At 43.5% G+C, this 26,832-nt stretch overlaps 1 protein-coding gene across 4 annotated transcripts in view; it reads right to left on the reverse strand.

Annotated features, from left to right (window-relative positions):
* CEP112 (centrosomal protein 112) overlaps positions 1-26,832 on the reverse strand; it is a 322,059-nt gene that overhangs the window by 75,249 nt on the left and 219,978 nt on the right. Inside the window, exon 1 of one of the 4 annotated variants that reach the window (XM_070774232.1) lies at positions 21,934-24,452. The exons of the other annotated variants lie outside the window; for them this stretch is intronic. Within the exon in view, the coding sequence (XP_070630333.1) occupies positions 21,934-22,095 (162 nt within the window). The 5' untranslated portion in view covers positions 22,096-24,452. Of the gene's footprint in view, positions 1-21,933; positions 24,453-26,832 lie in introns of those variants that run through there. 4 annotated transcript variants of the gene reach the window in all.

Consider the following 26,832-nt stretch of genomic DNA (forward strand, 5'->3'; position numbering starts at 1 on the left):
CCCTGGGAAGGGTGGGAAACTGGCAAGAGAAGCCCAGCACTCGCCCTGCCTTTGTTCAGGAGGCAGATACTGGATTGAAGGATCAAAGATAAGCAGACAGAAGGAGGAGCAGGAATATGTGTGCAGGAGAGAAGTCAGGCAACAGACTTGGACCCAGAAGTGACAGAGATGGAGGAATTAGTAGACAAAGATTTTAAAATGCTAATTAAAAACAGACCCACGTATTTAAACAAAAACTTGAACACAGTGAAGAGAGAAACAGAACTAAAAAAGGACTGAACAGCCTGGAGCACAGGAATGTATTCTCTGAAAGGAAAGTTCACTGGTGGGATAACAGGTTTGGCACTACAGAAGATCACTGAATATGAAGAAAAGGCATCTTAAATCCAAATGACCATCAGACAGACAAAAGACTGAACTTAATGACCCGCTGAGACCATGTCACAACAACTAACATACGCGAAACTGTTTACCAGGAGGAGAAGGTTTGGGAAAATATTTAAAGACATAATTGTGGGGAAATTTCCAATGTGAAGAAAACTATAAACCCACAAGTTGAAGAAGATCAATGAACCAGAACAATAAAGAAAGACAATGAAAATCAAATCAGATATACCATAATCAAATCGCAAGAATTGAAATAAAGGTAAAATCCTAAAAACATCCAGAAAAAGGATACAGTAAAAAGAGTAAGGATTTTTCATCTGAAACTATACTAGTCAAAAGATAACATAATGAATCTTTAAAGTGCTGAAAGCAAAAAATTTGTCAATCTAGAATTGCATACTTAGTGAAAGTATCCTTCAAAACTGAAGATGAAATGCAGATAGCTTCAATTAAGATCTTGGAAATTGGTCACATCTTTGACAGACAGCAGAGGAAGTGCTTCCCTGGTGGCTCAACGGTAAAGAATCTGCCTGCAATGCAGAAGACACAGGTTCGATCCCTGGGTCGGAAGATCCCCCGGAGGAGGGCACGGCAGCCCACTCCAGTATTCTTGCCTGGAGAATTCCATGGACAGAGGGGCCTGGAGGACCACAGTTCATGGGGTTGCAAAAAGTTGGACACGACTCACTGATTAAACAACAACAAATATCGGCATGTACCAGGGTATTTCTGAAATTATTGTTTCCCCTGTAATTTTTTCCCTAGAATTTCCAGCTCATCTTTATTAGGGAGTGGCCGATGATAAATTTTAACATAAGATTTTTTTGTAAGCTTTTAAACTGAAAATATTTTTTTAACTTTAAACATTTTATTTTATATTGGTCTATAGTTGATTTACAGTGGCATGTTAGTTTCAGGTATGTAGCAAAGGTGTGTACATTATTAATACTTAGCTATATATACATATATCCACTTTTTTCAGATTCTTTTTCTCTATAGGTTATTACAGAGTACTGAGTAGAGTTCCCTATCCAGCAGCACAAGATCACAGGATGCTTTTCTTTTTAAAATTGAAATAGAGTTGACATTTATTGTTAGTTTTGTCCTGAAGAATGACCTGATGTTTGCATACGTTATGAAATGATCACCACGATGAGTCTAATAACCACCTGTCTCCGTACGGAGTCGCTATTGATGAGATCGAGTCCTGCTGTTGCCCCTACAACATCTGAATCTTCCTTGGAGTCCCAGTTAAGTTCTCAGTTTGAGACGATCATTACAAGGAAGGGTACTTTAATTAAAGGCTCCTCCTTCCTTTCCATCATTAAGCGCAAATTCTGACTTGAGAAAACGGCAAACTGGTCTAAACTGCAAAACATCAGCAAATGTCACACTTAGTGATTCAATTTTGATTCATTTCTAGAAAATTCATTTAAGTCATTTTATATTGTTGCTTTACCCAGAACCTTAATCTAGTAAGTAGGAGCCCCAAGTGTTTTGGTTTTTGTCAATGCCTATTTTTTTGGTAAGGAGCTATATTCTCTATTAAAGAAGGAAGAAACTAGACAGTTTTGGAAAAGGGCTGTGATGTCATTATCAATATCACCACTGACTATCCTCAGTAACTACTGATGGATCCATTCTCAGAAAAAATGCCCATATTCCTGAACTTGCCCCATTTCTGAATATGCAAATGAATACTGGATGCATTCTCTACCCAGATTTGATAACTGTGGTCGATACTGTGGACTAAAATGATTGGTCTTCAGGTCTGTGATGGACAACCTAAAGAATAATGGGGGGCAGCTGGCTTTCTGCCCTCCCTGTAATTCAAGAGACTGATTTTCTCACCATTGCAACATACATGCTTACATGGCTAACACCCAGAAATGATCATATAAGATTTACATGAGTTTTCTTCCCATTACTGAATAAGAATGCAAACTGTGAAAAAAGCTTATGAAAATAGTTAAAGAATTAAGATCTAATCATATTTCAAAAGCTCACCCTCAGAGAAGTTCTCTGAAGCACAGGCCACAGAAACTGAAATGCATTTAATACTTGGGCAGAAATATAAACTTTGAGAGAATGAAGGAGAAAAAAAACTTTATTTTGCTCCAGGGAAGAAGCAGCTATTCTCTGATGTGCAAAAAAGAATTTATCATCAAAGACCAAATGTAAATGGGGCCAATTAATTTTTTTAAGATTCTCTACCTTCTATAATATTTTTATGTTTTTGCTGTTATGCTTTATGCCAAAATCTAATGTTGTATGATTTGACAAATGTTAAAGAAAATGACTAGTGTATTTAACAAATTTCAGCATACATAATATACATTTTAAATGTACTTAGTAGATCTATATGTGAGTGGCACAGTCATTGACATGGCACTTTCAGGAAGCGGGGAGAAGATCTATTTCAAATATGTGACTTCAGACATCAAAACATGTTAAAATGATTCTAATTGAGTTTTTGGTCAAGCAATCAATTATTTCAAATAAGCTTTGAATCTAGGAGTTAGATGTCCTGACTTGGCATACTCATAGATCCCATTAATGTTTTACCTATTTCAGAAAATTTTCTACTTTTTGCCTCACTTGTATAAAGTAATGAATATTAGTAGGGAATTTATAAAATAATGTATTTACAGGAAGTTCCTACATTAGGTTTGCAGAAAGTTCAACATAAAGCAGTAGTCTCAACACTTAACAAATGCTCTAGTCCCTTTCACAGGTAATTTGGAAGTTCAGAAAAGTGCTGAGAAGGCAGTCTTGAGATTTAGTCATTCAGTTCAGTTCAGTTCAGTTCAGTTGCTCAGTCGTGTCCGACTCTTTGCGACCCCATGAATTGCAGCACACCAGGCCTCCCTGTCCATCACCAGCTCCCGGAGTTCACTCAGACTCACGTCCATCAAGTCAGTGATGCCATCCAGCCATCTCATCCTCTGTCGTCCCCTTCTCCTCCTGCCCCCAATCCCTCCCAGCATCAGAGTCTTTTTCAATGAGTCAACTCTTCACATGAGGTGGCCAAAGTATTGGAGTTTCACTTCAGCATCAGTCCTTCCAATGAATATTCAGGACTGATTTCCTTTAGGATGGACTGGTTGGATCTCCTTGCAGTCCAAGGGACTCTCAAGACGCTTCTCCAACACCACAGTTCAAAAGCATCAATTCTTCGGCACTCAGCTTTCTTCACAGTCCAACTCTCACATCCATACATGACCACTGGAAAAACCATAGCCTTGACTAGATGGAACTTTGTTGGCAAAGTAATGTCTCTGCTTTTGAATATGCTATCTAGGTTGGTCATAACTTTCCTTCCAAGGAGTAAGCGTCTTTTAATCTCATGGCTGCAGTCACCATCTGCAGTGATTTTGGAGCCCCCAAAAATAAAGTCTGACACTGTTTCCACTGTTTCCCCATCTATTTGCCATGAAGTGATGGGACCAGATGCCATGATCTTAGTTTTCTGAATGTTGAGTTTTAAGCCAACTTTTTCACTCTCCTCTTTCACCTTCATCAAGAGGCTTTTTAGTTCCTCTTCATTTTCTGCCATAAGGGTGGTGTCATCTGCATATCTGAGGTTATTGATACTCCTCCCGGCAATCTTGATTCCAGCTTGTGCTTTTTCCAGCCCAGCGTTTCTCATGATGTACTCTGCATAGAAGTTAAATAAGCAGGGTGACAGATCTTCATTATTACAAATGCTTAGTGCGTGTGTAGTTTCATGCAGTTTTCCAGGGTTGCCAGTATTGAGAGACTGACCGCACCAATTCACTGAAAATAACATCCGAAACGTTTGGCAACAAGGAGGATGGTGCTAAGGCTCCCGTTTGGTCTGCACACAGAGGTCTTCTTCATCAGCGCAGCTGCTCTGACTGACGAGGCCCACAGCTGCCAAACGGTGCACGGTGGGACATGCTGGTGAACAGCACCGGCTTTGACGTTAAACCAACGTGGGCGGTGTGAGCACAGGCTAATCACCTACCTTCCCTGGCCATGATTTTATAATGTGCACATGAAGTGGACAACAGAGATTAAACTGGACTGAGGTTTAGCCATGCAGGTGTGGTGGACGTTCAGGACAGCGAGTGAGCAGAGGGCGGTGAGTCGGCCCTGCAAGGAGGACCAAGACCAGCTCTTCAGGGAGGAGCAGGAAAACCGCAGGGGAAGGAAGATTGAGCAGGAGGGGAAGCCGGCAGACTGAGGACTCAGGGTGAGTGGCTGAGGGGTGCTGACGGCTGAGGCAGGCTGCGTTCTCCAGTGGAGGAAGTGGAAACAAGATAGAGCTGGGTGACCGCTGAGCTTACAGGCTGGCAGTGCCAGGTACGAGAAGAGCAGCTTCCCAAATCAGGCTTTTGTGGGCAACTCTCCTAGTATGTGTGCAAGCGTGCTCAGGTGTGTCTGACACTTTGAGACCCCAGGGACTGTAGCCCACCAGGCTCCTCCGTCCATGGGGTTCTCCAGGCAAGAATACTGGAGTGGGCTGCCATGCCCTCCTCCAGGGGATCTCCCCAGACCAGGGATCGAACGTATGTCTCCCGCATTGGCAGGCGGCTTCTTTACCACTGAGCCAACTCTCCTCACTCTTCCTCATTATTCCACTTCAAGTCCATAAAAATAACTACTTGCCTCTGATTCTTTACTAAGGAAGCAATTTTCTTTCTGAATTGTCCCCAAGTCTGGGGCACTCTGTGGCTTTTGATATTGCTAATGACTTTTATTTGTCAACGTTTATAATAATGGACACATACAGGGCACAATATTTTGTGTGTTTATGAAACATGATAAAGAACCCTCCTGAAATGACCACACAACTTAACATCCCACACTGCAGACACCAGCACGTCCTCCCAGCCCACTGTGTCTCCTCGCTCCTGAGAATCAGCAGCTCTTGGATATTATTTACTGCCTGACTTAGAAAATATTACCTGTGTAAGTACCTCCAACTTATCACTTAGCTTTACTATTTTTTTACCTTTATACAAACAACCACGCTCTACGTAATTTCCCGAAACACACGGTTTCTCACACAACATTGTTCCCAAGGTTCATTCTCGATGTTTCATTTGCAGCTGTGTTTCCTTCATTTTCACGGCTTTAGTCTATTCTAATTCATCTGTTAAGGGGCACTTGAACTTTTCCAGTTTCCTCCTCCATGAGCTGTGCTGGTGTGGACAGTCCAGTGCACGTCTTCTGGTGTGTACTTATGACTTTCTGGGGCACATGCTCACTAGCTGAACTGACAGTTCATAACTCAAATGTTCATCTCTACAGGATGATGCCACCGACATTTTGTATTCTCACCACAGTGTACGCACTCTTTTGTTCCATACTTTCAACCACACTCAGGGCTGTCAATCTCCTATTTTTAATAACAGGTTTCAGTTCAGTCGCTCAGTCGTGTCCGACTCTTTGCGACCCCACGAACTGCAGCACACCAGGCCTCCCTGTCCATCACCAACTCCCGGAGTCCATCCAAACCCATGTCCATTCAGTCGGTGATGCCATCCAACCATTTCATCTCCTGTCGTCCCGTTCTCCTCCCGCCCTCAATCTTTCCCAGCATCAGGGTCTTTTCAAATGAGTCAGTTCTTCGCATCTGGTGGCCAAAGTATTGGAGTTTCAGCTTCAACAGCTTTAATAAGATATAATTACTTCACATTTCATGAAGTTCACACTTTAATCTGCACAAGTCAGTGTTTCTTAGTGTATTCATACAGCTGTATCTCGATCACCACCGCTAAGTTCCAGGACATTTCCATCACCTCAGAAAGAAACCCCAACACCCACTCACGGTCATATCCTCCCCCGAAGCCACTGGCAAGCACTGATTTCTTTCTGTCTTTGGATTTTCCCACCCAGGACATGGCGTGTAAGTGGGGTCTCACCACAGAGGCCTGCCGTGTCTGGCCTGTTTGTCTTAGCGTGCTTTTGTCGTGGCGTGCACCAGGCACACAGTGTTCCGTCGTGTGGATGCACCACACTTGTTTGTCTCCTTGCCAGCTGATGAACATTGGATTTTCAATGTTACTGGTGTACAGCTGCTCATTAACTCTCAGTACCTTTCAATCTCTTCTGGATCTCCAGCCCTAGTCCTCAATTCCTCTCTTATGTATGTGTGCCTTCTCCTTATTTTTCCAATTAGTCTTTCAGAAAGTCTGTGTTTTCTAGTCTTCCGAAAGGATCTAATTTTGATTTTACTGCACTACAACAAACTCTGGAAAATTCTTAAAGAGATGGGAATACCAGACCCCTTATCTGCCTCTTGAGAAATCTGTATGCAGGTCAGGAAGCAACAGTTAGAACTGGACATGGAACAACAGACTGGTTCCTAATAGGAAAAGGAGTACGTCAAGGCTGTATATTGGCACCCTGCTTATTTAACTTCTATGCAGAGTACCTCATGAGAAATGCTGGGCTGGATGAAGCAAAAGCTGGAATCAAGATTGCCGGGAGAAATATCAATAACCTCAGATATGTAGATGATGCCACCCTTACAGCAGAAAGTGAAGAACTAAAGAGCCTCTTGATTAAAGTGAAAGACGAGACTGAAAAAGTTGGCTTAAAACTCAACATTCAGAAAACTAAGATCATGGCATCTGGTCCCATCACTTCATGGAAAATAGATGGGCAAAGAGTGGAAACAGTGACAGACTTTATTTTTTTGGGCTCCAAAATCACTGCAGATGGTGATTGCAGCCATGAAATTAAAAGACACTTGCTCCTTGGAAGGAAAGTTATGACCAACCTAGACAGCATATTCAAAAGTAGAGACATGACTTTGCCGACAAAGGTCCATCTAGTCAAAGCTATGGTTTTTCCAGTAGTCATCTATGGATGTGAGAGTTGGACTATGAAGAAAGCTGAGCGCCGAAAAATTGATGCTTTTGAACTGTGGTGTTGGAGAAGACTCTTGAGAGTCCCTTGGACTGCAAGGAGATCCAACCAGTCCATCCTAAAGGAAATCAGTCCTGAATATTCACTGGAAGGACTGATGCTGAAGTGAAACTCCAATACTTTGGCCACCTGATGAGAAGAACTAACTCACTGGAAAAGACCTTGATGCTGGGAAAGATTGAAGGCAGGAAGAGGGGATGACAGAGGATGAGATGGTTGGATGGACTCGATGGACGTGAGTTTGAGTAAACTCCAGGAGTTGGTGATGGACAGGGAGGCCTGGCATGCTGTGGTCCGTGGGGTTGCAGAGAGTCAGACACGACTGAACGACTGAAGTGAACTGACTCACTTTTACTAAACTGTCTGCCTCCCTTGGCATCCACAACACTATCACGTTTTGATTCTTCAGGCGCCTCTCTGGTAACTGCTTACTGGTCTCTGCTGATTTTAAATGATAACTGCCCCATGCCATCTGCTCTTCCCTAGCTAAGCCCTCTTTTTAAAAGTCCATTCTTAGAGCTTTAAGTCCCCTTTTTGTTGGGGTGAGTTCCTACTCTCTCTTTCTACTGCTCTGTCCCTTGTACCCACATCCAGACTCAGTCCAGCCACAAGGTAGCCCCCTCTATGAGCTGTCTCATGGGCACTGAACCAACGTCCCAGCTAACCTCGGTCATTATCACCTTCCCTGAGTCAGCTCCTCCTCAGCTTGTTAACCGCTCCATCACTGAGTCCCCCAAATCAGAAACCCAAGAGTTTCCCATAATCCTCTTCTCTCACCCTTGACTGTCTTACCGATTTTCACCTCCAGATCTTTACCTTTCCTCCCCTGGATTTTACACCAGCCTGTTCACTGGTCTCTCCTCTTTCTTTTTCTGTCTGACCTACATGCACCTCCTGATGTTCTACATGAACCGCAGGGATGATCCCAACGCCCAGCCACTCTGCAGGCTTAACTTCTCCAGTCTCCGCTCCTGCGATTTCTTGCATAGAAGCTGTAGTAAACATACAGCTCAGGCCATTCTCTGAAAACTGTATTTGCTTTGGGCTTTTCACAGTGATGGTCTAAAACAGTGGTTCCAGCGTGGGCACCTTGGGCTTACGAAGCATCACGATGCTATCAGAGGACACAGGAAAAAGCCTGAGAAGTTCTCGGGGCCCAAAGATAGAATCTATAGAACAACAGAACGCTTTCTGTGGAAGCCCCCACCCTACCCCCATTACAGAGGATGAGTTCTTCAAACTGTTCAGTTTTCCCCAGCAAGGCCTCTGCAGTGTCACCACCAAGCTGCCCATCTTAGCCTGACCCCCTACCCTGGGGACCACCCGATGCACTCGCTCACCAACTGGCCTTTTCTTTCTTTTCAGACCAAAATCAGCATTGTGGGCCGTCATATCTGTATCCCACCCACACGTTACCCTGACCCCGTTTGGAATGGGGAGGTCTGAATCCTTGTATCAGTTTCAGGGTGTGATCTGTCTACATCTACTGTCAGACTGATTTATTATTCAGTTCAGTTCAGTCACTCAGTCGTGTCCGACTCTTTGCGACCCCATGAATTGCAGCACGCCAGGCCTCCCTGTCCATCACCAACGCCCGGAGTTCACTCAGACTCACGTCCATAGAGTCAGTGATGCCATCCAGCCATCTCATCCTCTGTCGTCCCCTTCTCCTCCTGCCCCCAATCCCTCCCAGCATCAGAGTCTTTTCCAATGAGTCAACTCTTCGCATGAGGTGGCCAAAGTACTGGAGTTTCAGCTTCAGCATCATTCCCTCCAAAGAAATCCCAGGGCTGATCTCCTTTAGAATGGACTGGTTGGATTTCCTTGCAGTCCAAGGGACTCTCAAGAGTCTTCTCCAACACCACAGTTCAAAACCATCAATTCTTCAGCTCTCAGCTTTATTATTGTACTAGTGTAAATCTAGATTTCACTAGAGAAAAACACATCAATAAAAGGATAACAAGAGGAAACAAAATAAGAAATCAAAATCGTGACAAATAATTTTGCAAAGCTTAAATGTCTGTGAATAATCTACAGCATTGAGAAGTACTTCCTCAAAAAGGGTTACAATGAAGGAATAGATTAGGAGAAATGATATCAGTGTGAAAGAAAAAGATATTATTTGAAGTCAGAACCACCAGGAGCTTAGGACCTAGGAATCTGCATTAAAAGCTCTCCTGTTGCTTCTGATAATCAGTGCACTTGGGAACCACTGTTCTGGCTAAGTGAGGATGTGACTGAGGGCTCCTTCTTAAATAAAAGCACCAGGACCATAACTTATAGAAAGCACACAGTTTGTGCTCACCATGTTCCATCTCGTTTCTACTGTGATTTTTTTTTTTTTTTTCCGGTAAAAAGAACCCAATAAGTTGAGATTGGCTGTTTCAAATGAATGAATAGCATCAACTTTGATAACCTGAAAGGGTTTCTATGGTAACACAGAACAAAGGTAATAACCACCAAGGTCTAAATAATCAACGTTGCTTAGCGATCTTAAGCTGGCTTACTTTTAATGGTTTTAAATGCAGCAAAAAGCAAAACGGTGAGTTCCAAGGAGTCAGGCAATATTACTACTCGAGTATATAACTAATTATGTGCTAACCCCAAACAAATATAAACTGGAATCTATGGTTTACTCATGAAAGCAATTAAAATACATAAATATAATTTACACTGAGTCCACCACTCTGGCATGTAATTATCTATCTAATTCAAACCACGAAGCTAGGTGTTAGAATTTAACGTCCCTGAACTAAATACAAATATGGAAAGTCATTTTGGGATTTGATCCTGATTCATTTTCAACCAAATATCCACAAATTCATTTTAAATGCACACAAGAACTGCAACAGCTTCACCTAAATCAGTTTTCTACAAGTTAAACATCCCTCCTACACTCAGATGTGATTGTGGAACGACTTTGATCTTTATTCCCAAATTTATTGCTCCGTGTAATCCATGACAAAATGTAATGTGATTTACTGTATCTCTATATGACAGCCCAGCAGCTGACAGAACTTAGTAATTTAGCATAAGAAACAAGCCTTCTGGCACCAAAGCACACAAACCATAATGGGGGCTCTTTCGTGTCAGTTTACAATGCAGCCTACACAAGCCGACGCTAAGAACTTCAGAACGATCCTCTTTTGTGCGCGTTTAATGAAGGTGCTTTTCTGCCTTAAACGTGCCGTGTAGCTGCACGCAAAAAATTGTGGAACATTTTGCTTTTGTTCTCATTAAAACAATGAGGGACCAGTCGCATGCGAATGTTCTTTTCTCAAAGAAAACGACTCAGTTTCTTCATTTAATTTGAAGCACATGAAGAAACATCAACATGGGAATCTATAAACCAAATTTATATTTGGTTATCCGACTCCCAGCAACCCCATGGACCGCAGCCGACCAGGCTCCCCCGTCCATGGGATTTTCCAGGCAAGAGTACTGGAGTGGGGTGCCATTGCCTTCTCCAATTATATACAAAAAGGATAGATTATATAATTGGGCACCATATACAATATAGAAAAAGAATAGGTTAGATAATCAGGCACTATACAAGGCAGTCAAAACCTGTCTTGAGAACTGAAGTTTCTCTGAAACTCTCTTTGAACTCGGGTCTGCATTCAGGGCCGGAAATGTCAGACCAGATGGTCCTCAAGTCTCTTTCAACTCCGAATCTCCAGGATCCATTTGACTGCTTTTCAGAGGGTCATGGTGGCTCTGACAGTGGGGGTCATGATGGGTCTGGGGGTCTCACGCTCCTGAACATGGTGGCCAAGAGTGGGGGATGCTCCCAGATCACTTGTCCAGCCCCCGGCGATGACAAGTTGGTGTTTGAATATGAAGCCTGGCCGCGAGGTCTGGCCGGGCTTCCAAAGCAGGGGTCTCTGGAGTCTCACTCGTTCTCTAGCGCTGGGGTTCTCAACAGAACACCCACCTTACCCCTACCCCGTGGGTCTTCAGGCATTTATCAACCTACGACCCAATCAAGGAGAAGCCACTTTTCGTCGCCTCTCCAGGTATTTGGTTATAAAAGACAAGTTATATATGCTTTAGTTGTTTAGTTGTGTCCGACTCTTTGCGACCCCATAGACTGTAGCCCACCAGGCTCCTTCCATGGAATTCTCCAGGCAAGAATACTGGAGTGAATTGCCATTTCCGTCTCCAGGGCATCTTCCCCACTCAGGGATTGAACCTGGGTCTCCTGCATTGCAGGCGGATTCTTTACCAAGTGAGACACCAGAGAAACCCAAGTTATAGCTTCATCACTTCAATTCAGACCTTTGACACCCAGTGTCTTCTTACAGGTATTTGAATGAAAGATTTTCATCGAGGTGAATTACCGCTGGGACATCCAAGACACCATCCACGTGCTGCCGCCAACTGGCTGAACCCACCACAGGTCACAGTCTGAGCTCCTGCTCTGCAAGTGAGGAAACACGTCGCCGGAGCCCCCCTACCCGGGGGGCGGGGTTATCAGATGTGCAGACAGAACCACAGCAGAATCAGGTTCGAGGCATGTTTTCTGTTACCCTGTGTTGTATCCTTTCTTCCGTCTCCTTCAGGTCCGCACATTACCTCGCTCACATTCTAAACCAGCATCTTGCTGTGCTCAGCACCTATCATTTGTCACACACACTCATCTCTAGTTCTGTAATCTCACAACAGAACTTGGAAAAACTCCAAGAATTCCTACTGTCTCTTGTTTGGAAAGATTATAGTTAATTGCTTCAGAGTCCAAAGCTATGAAAATCCTTTAAGTGCTTTTCTGATGAACTGTATGATTGGTTTTCAATTCACTCCAAATAAAGAACAAATGAAACATATGCGCATGTGCCGTGAGCCGGGCTTTGTTCTGAAGTGCGTCAGTGGACTCTTATAACGGCCACGAGCCTTCTGAATGTTTAAGTACAAAAAAATCAAAAGATGTGAACTAAATAATTTACTAGCCAAAACAGGCAGAAACTAAATTTTAAAATTTCCCTGACTGGTCAAAGGTATAATACAAATGTTTTAACCCAAAATATACTCAAAAGCTATTCCCCTCCACTTGATTTACAAAGTTTAAATATATTTGGTATTTAAATATATACAAAAATAAATTTGGTATTTAACTCTGCAGTGTTCTTCTCTTCTATTTTGAAGTGAAAGAGTAAAAAAAAAAGAAATGTTTTCTTTGCACAACCTCCTAAAAAATGTTTTCTCTTTTTTTCTACATTTGACATGGACTCTGCAGCTGCCAACAGGAGAGCTTCAGGAATATCCACCAAGAAGAAGCGCCACACCCTTTACGGCTTGGACCAAAGCTCCTAGCCCTCCCCGTAATTCACCTCTCCTCCTCTCCCAGGTAGGCACCATCCCTGGCTGCATCCACTGTCCTGCTTGTCTTCCACTCAACTCTGACATCAGACCCAAACACCCAGGGTTTGGCCAAATCCAGGTGTCTCAGGTCAAGGAATGTGGATTTTATTCTGGGTGCGGTGGGATCCCTAAGAGGCTCAGGAACACGCAGTGAGATGAACAGCTGTCACGGGGGAGATGAGCCCCCAGGACCACTGGAAGGAACCGGAAGAGCAGAGCAGGAAGCTGAGCGACAGTCAGGACTTTTGTTTCCAGTCCTGATGTAGCTACGAGTGGCGAGGACACAGAGGAAGTGGGGGGGTTATCCCAGCCTCGGGCCTCTTTCTGAAGAAGAAAGTTTGACTAGGGAAACCCAGAACATTAAACCAAAGGAAATGATGGCCTTTGAACTCTTTGCATGTTTATCTACCTTTCTACCATGTCTTTCACAAACATGTGGGCACCCAACTGCTGACACACTTCCAAATGGATTCTCCTATAGAAAGTCTTCATTTAAAGATGTTTAATTTTGATGTATTTTTCAGAGTGCAGCGGGGACAAATCAAAGATGCATTGAGAGATGTGACTACCAGTGAACCACAGACAACCCTGGGACTGAGGGCCGGAGCCCCCCGTGTGGAGGCGATGGCCTCCCTCACAGTTGCTCCCAGTCCTTGCCGTGCTCCCTTCTCAGTGTTATTGGTCGCCTTTGCTTCCATAAGCCACTGTCGTTTTTAAACAGATATAATTTATTCACCATCCTGTTCACCCTTTTCAGGTGTACCGTGCAACAACTTTTACTGTATTCACAAAGCTGTACAACTGTGTGTCTAGCACAGAGTGCTTTCTGCCCCGAAGGAGGCCCTGCACCATTGGCTGCCATTCTCCATCCCCTCTCAGGCCTTGAGACCCTGAGTCTACCTTCTGTTTCTGTGAATTTGTCTATTCTGAATATTTCTTACAAATGGAATAATATGACGTGTGGTTTTTAGTGTCTGCCTCTTCTCATGTGCACAATATTTTCAAGGCTTATCCACCTTGTAGCAGGCATCAGTAATTCATTCCTTTTATGACTAAATAACATCTAATTATATGGATATACCACACTTGTCCATTTATCACCATTAGATGGGAATTGAGTTGTTTCTACTTTGTGACTACTGCAAATAAATGTTGCTATGAACATGTGTGTATAGGTTTTTACATGAACTGGAGAAGGAAATGGCAAACCACTCCAGTACTCATGCCTGGAAAATTCCATGGGTGGAGAAGCCTGGTGGGCTACAATCCATGGGGTCGCAAAGAGTCGGACACGACTGAGTGACTTCACTTCACTTTTACATGAACATGTGTTTTCAATTCTCTTGGGATATACTTAGGAGTGGAATTGAGGGGTCCTATGGTAATTCTATGGGCTTCCCTGGTTGCTCAGTAGTAAAGACTGCTTGCAATGCAGGAGACCTGAGTTCGATCCCTGGGTCGGGAAGATCCTCTGGAGGAGGGCTTGGCAACCCACTCTAGTACTCTTGCCTAGAGAATCCCATGGACAGAGGAGCATGGCAGGCTGCAGTCCATGCGGTCACACAGAGTCAGAAATGACATACGCGACTACGCAGCAGCAGCAGCATGGCAATTCTATGTTCAGCCTTTGGAGATTGATGCTGTCAAGCTGTGGTGTTGGAGAAGACTCTTGAGAGTCCCTTGGACTGCAAGGAGATCCACCCAGTCCATCCTAAAGGAGATCAGTCCTGAATATTCATTGGAAGGACTGATGCTGAAGCTGAAGCTCCAATACCTTGGCCACCTGCTGGGAAGAGCTGACCCATTGGAAAAGACCCTGATGCTGGGAAAGATTGAAGGTGGGAGAAGGAGACGACAGAGGATAAGATGGTTGAATGGTATCACCAACTCAATGGACATGTGTTTGAGCAAACTCTGGTGATGGTGAAGGACAGGGAAGCCTGGCGTGCTGCAGTCCATGGGGTCACAAAGAGTTGGACACGACTGACTGAACAACAACAACGATGACAAAAGAATGCCCAGCACGCTGCCATCTTTAGAAAATATCCTGTAGAAATGTTATGTTCCATGAGAATGTTTTGAGGATATGAACCACATTACAAGCTGTCTTCTTCACTGAGGAAAAAAATAGTGAAAGTGTCAGTCGCTCAGTTGTGTCTGACTCTTTGTGACCCCACGGACTGCGGCACGCCAGGCTTCCCTGTCCTTCACCATCACCAGAGTTTGCTCAAACTCGTGTCCATCGAGTTGATGATGCCATCCAACCAGCTCATCCTCTGTTACCTGTTGCCTCCTTCTCCTGCTGCCCTCAATCTTTCTAAACATCAGGGTTTTTTCCAATGAGTCAACTCTTTCCAGCAGGTGGCCAAAGTATTGGAGCTTCAGCTTTAGCATCAGTCCTTCCAATGAATATTCAGGGTTGATTTCCTTTACACGAAGAACCCCTAGTAAATTTTTATCTGAAGATTTCAATTCCAGGAATTTGAACAAGTGACTTTTAAAACTGTATTCCATTGAATCTTTTTTTTGCATTGAATCTTGTTCTAATTGTGATGCTCTCTTGACATTTGTTCCTAAAAAATGTAGAGTCACATTCAGTTTCCCCTCAAAGAGGCAGACAAACCCAGCATTCATTGTTTTCTCACAAACCTGACCTCCAGCTTCATGTTGTTTCCTTGTATTTCCCTCTAGATTTGATTCCTTACTCTAAAAAAGCTTGCATTTAAAAAGCCATCTTTGAATTTTAGTATTTTCTCGCTAACAATGTGAAAAAGTAAAAATGGAAAAAAAACCCACCACCTTCAGTGAAATTAAAGCCAGAACTGCAAAGGAGAGCCGAGTGAAAAAACGCAGGCCAAGATTCACCAGTGGATGACGAAGAGGTGGGAGAAAGTCTGGGGAGATGCATGGTCTGCACACAGACTCAGAGTAGATCCTCAAGTCAGGTTACCCGTCACAGAGGGAAAACGACTTTACAACAGGGAACCTGACCGAGCGACCGCTGTTAACGTCAGCAGGGACACAGCGTCTCGACATCACTGATACCACGCACTGGAGACGGCACGACACTGCCTCCGTAGGATTCCCGCCAAAAACACAGGCCCTCAGTCTGCTCATGAAACAAGATAAAATACATCCAGAGTGAAAAACATTATACAAAATAACTGGTACTATTCAAAAGTGACAAGACATGAAAAATAAGGAAAGGCTGAGAGTGTGTCATGGATTGGAGGAGGCGAAAAAGAGCTGACAACTGAGTACAATGGGAGACCCTGGATTAAACCCTGGGACAGCAGAGGAGGAACGTCAGTGGGAAAGCTGCAGAAACGCAGAGAGGGTCTGCAGGTATTAACCAGCACAAATACAAACTATCTTGCTGCTGCTGCTAAGTCACTTCAGTCGTGTCTGACTCTGTGTGACCCCATAGACGGCAGCCACCAGGCTCCCCCGTCCCTGGGATTCTCCAGGCAAGAACACTGGAGTGGGTTGCCATTTCCTTCTCCAATGCATGAAAGTGACAAGTGAAAGCGAAGTAGCTCAGTCATGTCTGACCCTCAGCAATCCCATGGACAGCAGCCTTCCAGGCTCCTCCATCCATGGGATTTTCCAGGCAAGAGTACTGGAGTGGAGTGCCATTACCAGCATTAATTTCCAGGTTTCCACGGTCACACTAAGTAAGGTGCTGACCTGGGGAGAAGCTGAGTGATGGACGGATGGAAATTCTCTGCACTTTAGCAACTTCTTAGTAAGTGTAAATAGAAAGCTTTAAAAGCTTTACAATGTAATCTTCTAACTTTTTAATACGTAGAGTTTTCATAATCACTGCTTGACAACCCCCCAATATGTTCTGAGCTCTTTGCTTGCCATTTGCTGTCCCACTGGACTGCCTCAGAAATTTGTATCTAGTGTCAATTCAAAGACCATCTTCTCCATAAAACAGTCCCTGATTATCACAGACCTCAGATTTCCAGCATTGTACCTAAGCTAGAATTTTATCATGCAGAGATACCCAGTTTTAGATAGACAGTTGGACAGGACTTAGTGACTAAACCATCACCATCACCATACAGGTAGGTTCGTTTATGCTTGTATTTCTCACTATCACCACGATAAAAACCTTCCCTGGTGGCTCAGACGGTAAAGCGTCTGCCTACAATGCGGGAGACTAGGGTTCGATCCCTGGGTCAGGAAGATCCCCTGGAGAAGGGAATGGCAACCCACTCCCGGATTCTTGCCTGCAGAATCCCATGGATGGAGGAGCATGGTAGGCTACACCAAGGGGTCGAAAAGAATCGGAAATGACTTCACTTTCACTTTCCACTATAACAAAAGCTCCCAGGAAGCAGGGAGGTTTACGCTCCTCCCCCTGATCAGCACGGAGCTAAGTATAAGGTAAATGCCTGATAGATACACACTGACTCATTCACCCACAAACTAAGGAAGCTGAAGCTCTGGGGGTCCACACCACCTGTTCATTCTCTTTTGAGCTGTCAGACACCAAGTAGAGGACTAGGTGGGCCATGAGTTATGGCCAAGGATGACAGTTCTAATACTTTCTTGTTCACAGGAAGTCTCTAAAACGTATGAGACTTCCTTCAATTTAATAAGGTGATCTGGGTCTAATAAACACCATAATCTATATTGGAATTTTAACAATTAACAGAACTAGAGGCCTAAATTATAAATCTTTAAAATCTTATTTTAAAATCTGTTAAAATTCCTCATCCAATAATAACAGGAAATGTATAATAATAAAAGCAACGTCACAAATAAGACTCAAAGCCACCGAGGTTTTATGAGGTATTTTCCACAACCCAGGGCTGCTTCCTTAGACTGTCCAAGGATGTCTACTGAGCTGCTAAATTCGTGCAGTGGGAACAAATGTCTGTTCTCTTTGCCAAGAAAATACCATAGATGAATATTAAAAACAGCCCTGTTAGCCAAAATTCACATCTGCATGCACTTAGAAGTGTAGCTTTTCTTTCTTCCAATAATAATTTGTAATGCATTGTGAAAAACTTTAAAAATGGCATACAGTACTCTCCACCTGGCCGGTTAGCTAGTGTTTTGGCCGTAAATGCACTGATAAAGCCTGTACCGTTACTGACATGGGTTAGTGTGCTTGTGGACACACACATATGTGTGTATCTACTAGGAACGTGTTTGGACATACAGCTCAGTGTTTGCTCTGTCTCCATATATATATTCAGAAAATAAAATTCAAAACATACCCTAATGTAATTAATCAATTAAAAATATATATTTTTCAGGGTACTGTAATTTAAGATGGGCTTCCCGGGTGGCGCTAGTGGTAAAGAACCCGCCTGCCAATGTAGGGTTCCATTCATGGTTCTGGAAGATCCCCTGGAGGAGGGGATGGCAACCTGCTCCAGTATTCTTGCCTGGACAATCTCCATGGAAACAGGAGCCTGATGGGCTACAGTCCATGGGGTCGCAGAGAGTCAGACACGACTGAAATGACTCAGCATGCACAGCGCACATGCACATAGTTTAAGACACAACAGTTAGATTTTTAGACACAATTATGGGAATACCAATACTTAAAACAACTTCTCAACTATCAAACTGATATTGTTTTTAAAAAAGGACATTGATTCACTGAAAATGACATTACAAACACTGATATTTTTCCACCAAATTTTCAAGTGTAGGAGAAATATATTTTGTGTCTGATTTCAATATAGTTGTTTTTGCAAAAATTATGTAATATTTAAGTAGTAGAGGCTTTCAATCTAATGTAATATTTAGAATATGTGCATAAACTACTAATTTTAAATCACTTTTTAAAAAGAATGATTAATAAGATCAAGAATAACTTGTATCTTTAAAAGAGGCAATTCAATATACCTATTACATGCCTATAATTTATGGATATCATTGTTATTTAAAAACCACATACGGGTCTGAGGACACAATAAAGTAAACTGGGAAATTAAAAATGCTCTGGATTCCGGATGCATTTTCCATGATTGATGTGACATCATCTGGCTCTAAATATGTTAGGTTTGTTTTGAGAAGTCATTTTTAAAAATTCATCAGTCTAGTAATAAAATATGCTTCTGTGAGAAATAAAGTATGTTAACATAGGTTGCTTCACTGAATTAAAATTAATCCTCCATAAAGAAAACTGTTAAACAATACTTATCTGATTACATACAAATCCCAAAGAAGCTACCAAAAAAGTAACTACAGCAAATAAGTGAGTTTAAAAAGGTCACAGGATACACAATCACCATTGAAAAACTCTACTGTACCTCTCGATAGTGGTAATGAAAAAATGAGAATGCTGAAAACATGAAATGATTAGGTACAAATCTAATAAAATTAAAGCAACGTCTGTATGCTGAGAACCGCAAATGCGTATGGAAGACAGTCAGTTAGTCAGTCAGTTCAGTCACTCAGTCGTGTCCGACTCTTTTGTGACCCCATGAATTGCAGCACGCCAGGCCTCCCTGTCCATCACCAACTCCCGGAGTTCACTCAAACTCGTGTCCATCGAGTTGGTGATGCCGTCCAGCTGTCTCATCCTCTGTCGTCCCCTTCTCCTCCTGCCCCCAATCCCTCCCAGCATCAGGGTCTTTTCCAATGAGTCAATTCTTCCCATGAGGTGGCCAAAGTATTGGAGTTTCAGCTTCAGTATCAGTCCTTCCAATGAATATTCAGGACTGATTTCCCTTAGGATGGACTGATTGGATCTCCTTGCAGTCCAAGGGACTCTCAAGAGTCTTCTCCAACACCACAGTTCAAAAGCATCAATTCTTCGGTGCTCAGCTTTCTTCACAGTCCAACTCTCACATTCATACATGACGACTGGAAAAACCATAGCCTTGACTAGACGGACCTTTGTTGGCAAAGTAATGTCTCTGCTTTTTAATATGTTATCTAGGTTGGTCATAACTTTGCTTCCAAGGAGTAAGCGTCTTTTAATTTCATGGCTGCAATCACCATCTGCAGTGATTTTGGAGCCCAAAAAAATAAAGTCTGACACTGTTTTCACTGTTTCTCCATCTATTTCCCACGAAATGATGGGAACAGGTGCATGATTTTAGTTTTCTGAATGTTGAGCTTTAAGCCAACTTTTTCACTCTCCTCTTTCACTTTCATCAAGAGGCTTTTTAGTTCCTCTTCACTTTCTGCCATAAGGGTGGTGTCATCTGCATATCTGAAGTTATTGATATTTCTCCCAGCAATCTTGATTCCAGCTTGTGCTTCTTCCAGCCCAGAGTTTCTCATGATGTACTCTGCATATAAGTTAAATAAGCAGGGCGACAATATACAGCCTTGACATACTCCTTTTCCTATTTGGAACCAGTCTATTGTTCCATGTCCAGTTCTAACTGTTGCTTCCTGACCTGCATATAGGTTCCTCAAGAGGCAGGTCAGGTGGTCTGGTATTCCCATCTCTTTCAGAATTTTCCACAATTTATTGTGATTCACACAGTCAAAGGCTTTGGCATAGTCAATGAAGCAGAAATAGATGTTTTTCTGGAACTCTCTTGCTTTTTTGATGATCCAGCAGATGCTGGCAATTTGATCTCTGGTTCCTCTGCCTTTCCTAAAACCAGCTTGAATATCCGGAAGTTCATGGTTCATGTATTGCTGAAGCCTGGCTTGGAGAATTTTGAGCATTAATTTACTAGCGTGTGAGATGAGTGCAATTGTGCGGTAGTTTGAGCATTCTTTGGCATTGCCTTTCTTTTGGATTGGAATGAAAACTGACCTTTTCCAGTCCTGTGGCCACTGCTGAGTTTTCCAAATTTGCTGGCATATTGAGTGCAGCACTTTCACAGCATCATCTTTCAGGATTTGGAATAGCTCAACTGGAATTCCATCACCTCCACTAGCTTTGTTCGTAGTGATGCTTTCTAAGGCCCACTTGACTTCACACTCCAGGATGTCTGACTCTAGGTGAATGATCACACCATCGTGATTATCTGGGTCGTGAAGATCTTTTTTGTACTGTTCTTCTGTGTATTCTTGCCACCTCTTCTTAATATCTTCTGCTTCTGTTAGGTCCATACCATTTATGTCCTTTATCGAGCCCATCTTTGCATGAAATGTTCCCTTGGTATCTCTAATTTTCTTGAGGAGATCTCTAGTCTTTCCCATTATGTTGTTTTCCTCTATTTCTTTGCATTGATTGCTGAGGAAGGCTTTCTTATCTCTCCCTGGTATTCTTTGGAACTCTGCATTCAAATGTGAATATCTTTCCTTTTCTCCTTTGCTTTTCGCTTCTCTTCTTTTCACAGCTATTTGTAAGGCTCCCTCAGACAGCCATTTTGCTTTTTTGCATTTCTTTTTCTTGACAATAAAGAAAACTAAATAAATGACAGTACAGTCTGAGTTCATGGACTGGGATACTCAATATCATTAAGATTTCATTTTTTTCCAAACTGAGAAATAGATTTAATACAATTGAAAAGTCCCAGGATTCTGTGCAGAATTCATTTCACTGACTCTAAGCGCAAAAGAACTACCGTGAGCAAAACTATTCTGAAAAAGAACAAAGTTGGACGACCCATACTGCTTGTCTCCAAGACTGACTATAAAAGCTACAATAATTAAGACAGTGTGGCACTGGTGAAGGAAAGATATACATGCCAAAAGAACAAAATTTGAGAGTCTAGTATTACGGCACACATGGACGGCCAACTGATTTTCAACAAAGCTGCAAAGCTGATTCACAGAGGAAAAAAAATCATGTTTTCAACAAACAGTGCTGATATATGGAATCAATCTACATCTTGCACCAGTCACATGGACCACAGAAACAAATATAAAACTTGTAAAAGAAAACAGGAGAAAATCCCTGTGACATTATGATAGGCAAAAATTTCTTAGGAATGACACCAAAAGCCTGACCTTAAAAGAAAAAAATTGATAAACTGGATTACACAAATATTAGGAACTTCTGCTCTGAAAAATACTGTTAAAAGAAGAAGAGAAGCCACTGACTGTGAAAGTGTTTTCAAATCATAAATCTTATGAAGAATTTGTATCTGAAATACATTAAGAACACTCAAAATTCAATGGTAAGACAATAAACGACTGAATATGAAATTAGAAAAACAGTTCAATAAATACCAGAGCAAGGACACAGGGCCTGGCGTGCTGCCGTCCCCGGGGTCCCGAAGAGCGGGGCGCGGCTGAGCCACCGAACACCACCTTAAAACACTGAGGTGACAGGGCTGGGGCGGCCAGTGCCCGACACACCCAGTGCTGAGATCTGTCTCTCAGGACGACTCCCGCCCTGGGTCTCCATCTTACCTTCTTCTCTTTGAGGCCAGATGGTCCAGGGTCCCTCAGGGGCCGCAGACTCCCAGCCTGCTCTGTCTCAGGGGAGCCACCACACTCTCCCCTCAGCCCCATCAGACACCCGGCCTGACTTTCTCTGAGACCCAAGGAGTCTAAAGTCAGAGAAGCCCACATGTCCTTTGCCTCATGAAGACCCAGGAGTGGCCGAGAGCGGGGAGCAGGCTCAGGAGAGGCACAGCTCCAGCTCTGCTCTGATGCTCCTGGGGCACAGCCTCCCACCCTGGTGGGTAGGCGGCGGCTGAGGTCACAATCCGGCTGTTACCAGCGTCACACAAGGCTGAGGACCACGCGCCCTGTCCTGTGACTCTGTCTCCCAGGGGCAGAACAGTCAGGAGGCTGAAGATGCCCCCGGGCTTAGGGGCAGGACAACAGCAACCCGCTGGGGACTTCTGCACATCACTGCTCAGCCTAGAGTGGTGATAATGAAGAGCACAATGGAGGAACTGAAGAATGTAACTTCAAAATCACATATAAACCATCTGGCAAAGAAATGAATGAGCATATTCCCTTTTCCCCTAAATGTAAGCTTACGTATGGCTTGCTCCTCCTTCATCTCAGGAGCACCCGTGCTAAGTCGCTTCGTCGTGTCCAACTCTGTGCAACCCCACGGACTGTAGCCCGCCAGGCTCCTCTGTCCATAGGATTCTCCAGGCAAGAATGCTAGAGCGGGTTACCATTTCTTCCTCTAGGGGATCTTCCCGACCTGGGGATCTTCCCGACCTGAGGATCTTCCTGACCCAGGGATCAAGCCCATGTCTCCTGCATTAGCAGGCGGATTCTTTACCACTGAGCCACCGGGGAAGTCCACTCAGGCCTTTTTAAAATTCTGTGGTTTAGGGTCTGTGTCTCCTGCTGGAGTGTGAGCTCTGAGAAGGCAGGAAGCTCTGGCTGTTCGTTCACTGCTAGAGCAAGCTTCCAGGATCACTACACACAGAGTAGGTGTCAAATGCTGAAGTATTACAAACGTGCCACTGCCTGCTAATCGCCCGTAGCGTCCATGCTTCTCTTCTGAAACAGTAGCCCTCTGCGCACACGCTCACAAGCCCCTGCTCCCCTGCAGCAGCCCAGGACTAGGATTTCTCCAGTGCGGTTTGATGGGAGTGAGAGGCAGCTGCCGTCGCACTTCCTGAGAAGCACATCGGTTGTCCTCGTCCTCCTTGCCCCTTCTTGCTGCTTGAGCACTGGTGATGCAGGAACCACTCAAGGCAGAGGGAGGCTCCACATTGGACACGACAGAGCCATGCCACCAGCCAGTCTGGCCCTCCATGACCTTTTGGGACGGAACCACTGGCTCCCACCCTGAACCAGAATGTGATAAGAGAGCAAAATAAACTCCCAATTTTACTAGTCCACGGTTTGAGGATTCTTTTTTACAGAAGCTTGGGCTCACTGTAAAGAATATGGAGAAGACTTCATTCAATTTTTCACTTTTGATTTATCAATATAGTGAATTACACTAATAGCATTCCTAATATCAAGCCATTTTTGTATTCTTGGAATAATCTCATGTGGTCATGGTAAGCTGCTGTTGTTCAGTAGCTAAGTCATGTCCAAGACCCCATGAACTGCTGCAAGCAAGGCTTCCCTATCCTTCACTGTCTCCTGGAGTCTGCTCAAACTCATGTCCATTGAGTTGGTGATGCCATCCAACCATCTCATCCTCTGTCATCCCCTTCTCTTCCTGCCTTCAATATTTCCCAGCATCAGGGTCTTTTCCAAAGAGTTGGCTCTTCACATTAGGTGGCCAAAGAACTGGAGCTTTACCTTCAGCATCAGTCCTTCCAATGAACATGTAGGGTTTATTTCCTTTAGGATGGACTGGTTGGATCTCCTTGCTGTCCAAAGGACTCTCAAAAGTTTTCTCTAGCATCACAATTTAAAAGTCTCAACTCTTTGGCACTCAGCCTTCTTTATGGTCCAACTCTTGCATCTGTACATGACTACTGGAAAAACCATCACTCTGACTATATGGACCTTTGCTGGCAAAGTAATGTCTTTGCTTTTTAATACTCTATTACATGATGTTTTAAATGCAATACTAACCTCTATTGCCTAGTATTTCGTTGGATCTTTTCACAATATTCATGAGTGAGATTAATTTGTGCTTAGAGGGATATCATTTTCAGGTTTTAGTATTGATATTATGGTAACCAGAAAAGATTACTAGATCAAAAGGCATAGATATTTTTAAACTTACTAACATAGGCTACTGAAGGCTTTCAGGAAGGTTGTAGCAATTTATACTCAGTAACAGCACTTTAGAATATTTATTCACTGCACCCTCAGTATTTTGTACCCTTATTTTAAAAGAATACTTGGTTCTATTTATAGTAATAGTAACATGCTTAATTGATACATGAAAAGTAGCTTCTTGTCTCAGTATTTCCTTGATTACTTGTGAAGACGAAGAGGTTTATTTAAGCCAATTAAACCTTTCCTGGTCATGTACAGTTACTATTATTTTTTACTGTATCTCAAGGTACTGTATCTTAAGGTACTCAATTAAATTAACTGATCACTTAAAATCATGTTTAATCCTCATGATACTGAATCAGGAAGCCCTGCCTCACCCAGAATAACTGCTTCCCTTTCGTGATGAACGATGGCCAGAACGAGACTTGGCTCTCGGCCCAGGGCCGTCCGCTGTCCTGTGCCGACTCCTCCGCAACCTCAGGCCGGACACCCGACGCCTGACGCCCGTCTGCTCGCCACGCGCCGTCCTCTCACAAGAGGCGAGCACACACCCAGAAGCCTTTGTGCACGGATACTGGCGCCCGCTCCTCAGTCTGAACGTCACTCTCTGAAGATGGCAAATACACTATTCTCCTCTCAGCAACTTCTCAGGTCAATAACTACCTTTTGCTGCACTGATCTAAGAGATTTTTCCTTCATCCTAGGTGAAAAAATTTTCCCTCAAGAACATCCCAAAGGATAAAGCCAGCAACGTCCGGTGAACGGCGGTGCTCCCATCGCTACTGGTACAGTCAGCACATCGGGAAGCTGGGCCACAGAATGAAAAGGGGGACTTGGAAATTTTAAACGTTTACTTTTAAAACAAACTGATTTATTTATAATTCTAGATGTTATTTTCAAATAACCCCTAACATAAAAGACACTGCCTTTTAATTTTCTCCTGGTAAGACAGCTGTCTAGCTTAGGCACGCAGACTGACCTGCTCTCCAGACTTGCTAGAAAGCAGGAGTGCTCTGCCTGGGGCAGCAGGGCGGAGGGGGGAGGTGCAGAAGGTCCTCGGGAGACCCGGCACTCTGCCCTCCTCCGTCCACATGCCAGACTCTGCAGTCCCACTCATGTGGGGGTGGTGAAACCTTGACCATGTTAAGTATTCAAGCTCGAATGATGACAGACATGCTGCTATTTCTGCTTAATAAGCAAACACCCCAGAAACGATTCCAGTATTTACTTCGTGGAATCCCTGTGAAACAGGTGCATCACATGAGAATCAGAAGCAGGAGAGAGCTGGACACTGGTGTAAAACTGAGCCTCGGAGGGACATACAGCTCCTCTCATCACATGTGTATAAGACATAGCCCCTATTACCACCCAAAGAGGGCTTACAATTGAGGCAACTGAAGATACCTTAAAATTCTAAATGTTAATAAGTAGAGTACATCATGCAAAATGCAGGACTGGATGAAGCACAAACTGGAATCAAGATTACCAGGAGAAATATCAATAACCTCAGATATGCAAATGACACCACCCTTATGGCAGAAAGTGAAGAGGAACTAAAGAGCCTCTTGATGATGGTTAAAGAGGAGAGTGAAAAAGCTGGCTTAAAACTCAACATTCAGAAAACGAAGATCATGACATCCGGTCCCATCACCTCATGGCAAATAGATGGGGAAAAAATGGAAACAGTGACAGACACTATTTGCTTGGTCTCCAAAATCACTGCAGATGGTGACTGCAGCCATGAAATTAAAAGATGCTTGCTCTTTGGAAGAAAATCTACGAAAACCTAGACAGCATATTAAAAAGCAGGAATATTACTTTGCCAACATATAGTCAAAGCTATGCTTTTTCCAGTAGTCAAGTACGGATGTGAGAAATGGACCATAAAGATGGCTGAGCGCCAAACAATTGATGTGTTGAACTGTACTGTTGGAGAAGACTCTTGAGAGTCCTTTAGACTGCAAGGAGGTCAAACCAGTCAATCCTAAAGGAATACTAAAGACCTGAATACTCATTGGAAGGACTGATGCTGAAGCTGAAGCTCCAATACTTTGGCCACCTGATGTGAAGAACTGACTCACTGGAAAAGACCGGATGCTGGGAAGGATTGAGGGCCGGAGGAGAAGGGGACTACTGAGGATGAGATGGTTGGATGGCATCACCGACTCAGTGGAAATGGGTTTGAGTAAGCTCTGGGAATTGGTGATGGACAGGGAGGCCTGTCTGCTACAGTTCATGGGGTCACAAAGAGTGGGATACAACTGAGCGACTGAACTGAACTAAGTTTTCCAAGTTTCCATCTGCTCAGGTTTTTTCTTTTGTATTAGATTAACTGCCTGTTACGTTCAGAGGCATTGCTAGAGCCCAGCGCCCGAGCTGCGGGGCACATGCCTGGGAAACACCCACCGGGAGCCCCCCGACGCCCGAGCTCCGAGAGGGTCAAGCTGGGCACTGTGTGTCGAACAGTTTTTGCAAATCTGAACTGTTTGAGAATAACATTTAATTTAACATTTTAAGGACACAAACTTCACTTTCTTTGCAAAGGAAAAACTTGGGGAAAAGATCAAAGTAAAAAGAACAGAATTGAGATCAGAAATCCATTTTAAGCCAAAATGACAATGTCTTCATAAGTTAATATTAATCCTTTAATTATAAATC

Source organism: Bos indicus, chromosome 19 (genome assembly GCF_029378745.1).
Source record: "Bos indicus isolate NIAB-ARS_2022 breed Sahiwal x Tharparkar chromosome 19, NIAB-ARS_B.indTharparkar_mat_pri_1.0, whole genome shotgun sequence".
Taxonomy (NCBI): domain Eukaryota; kingdom Metazoa; phylum Chordata; class Mammalia; order Artiodactyla; family Bovidae; genus Bos; species Bos indicus.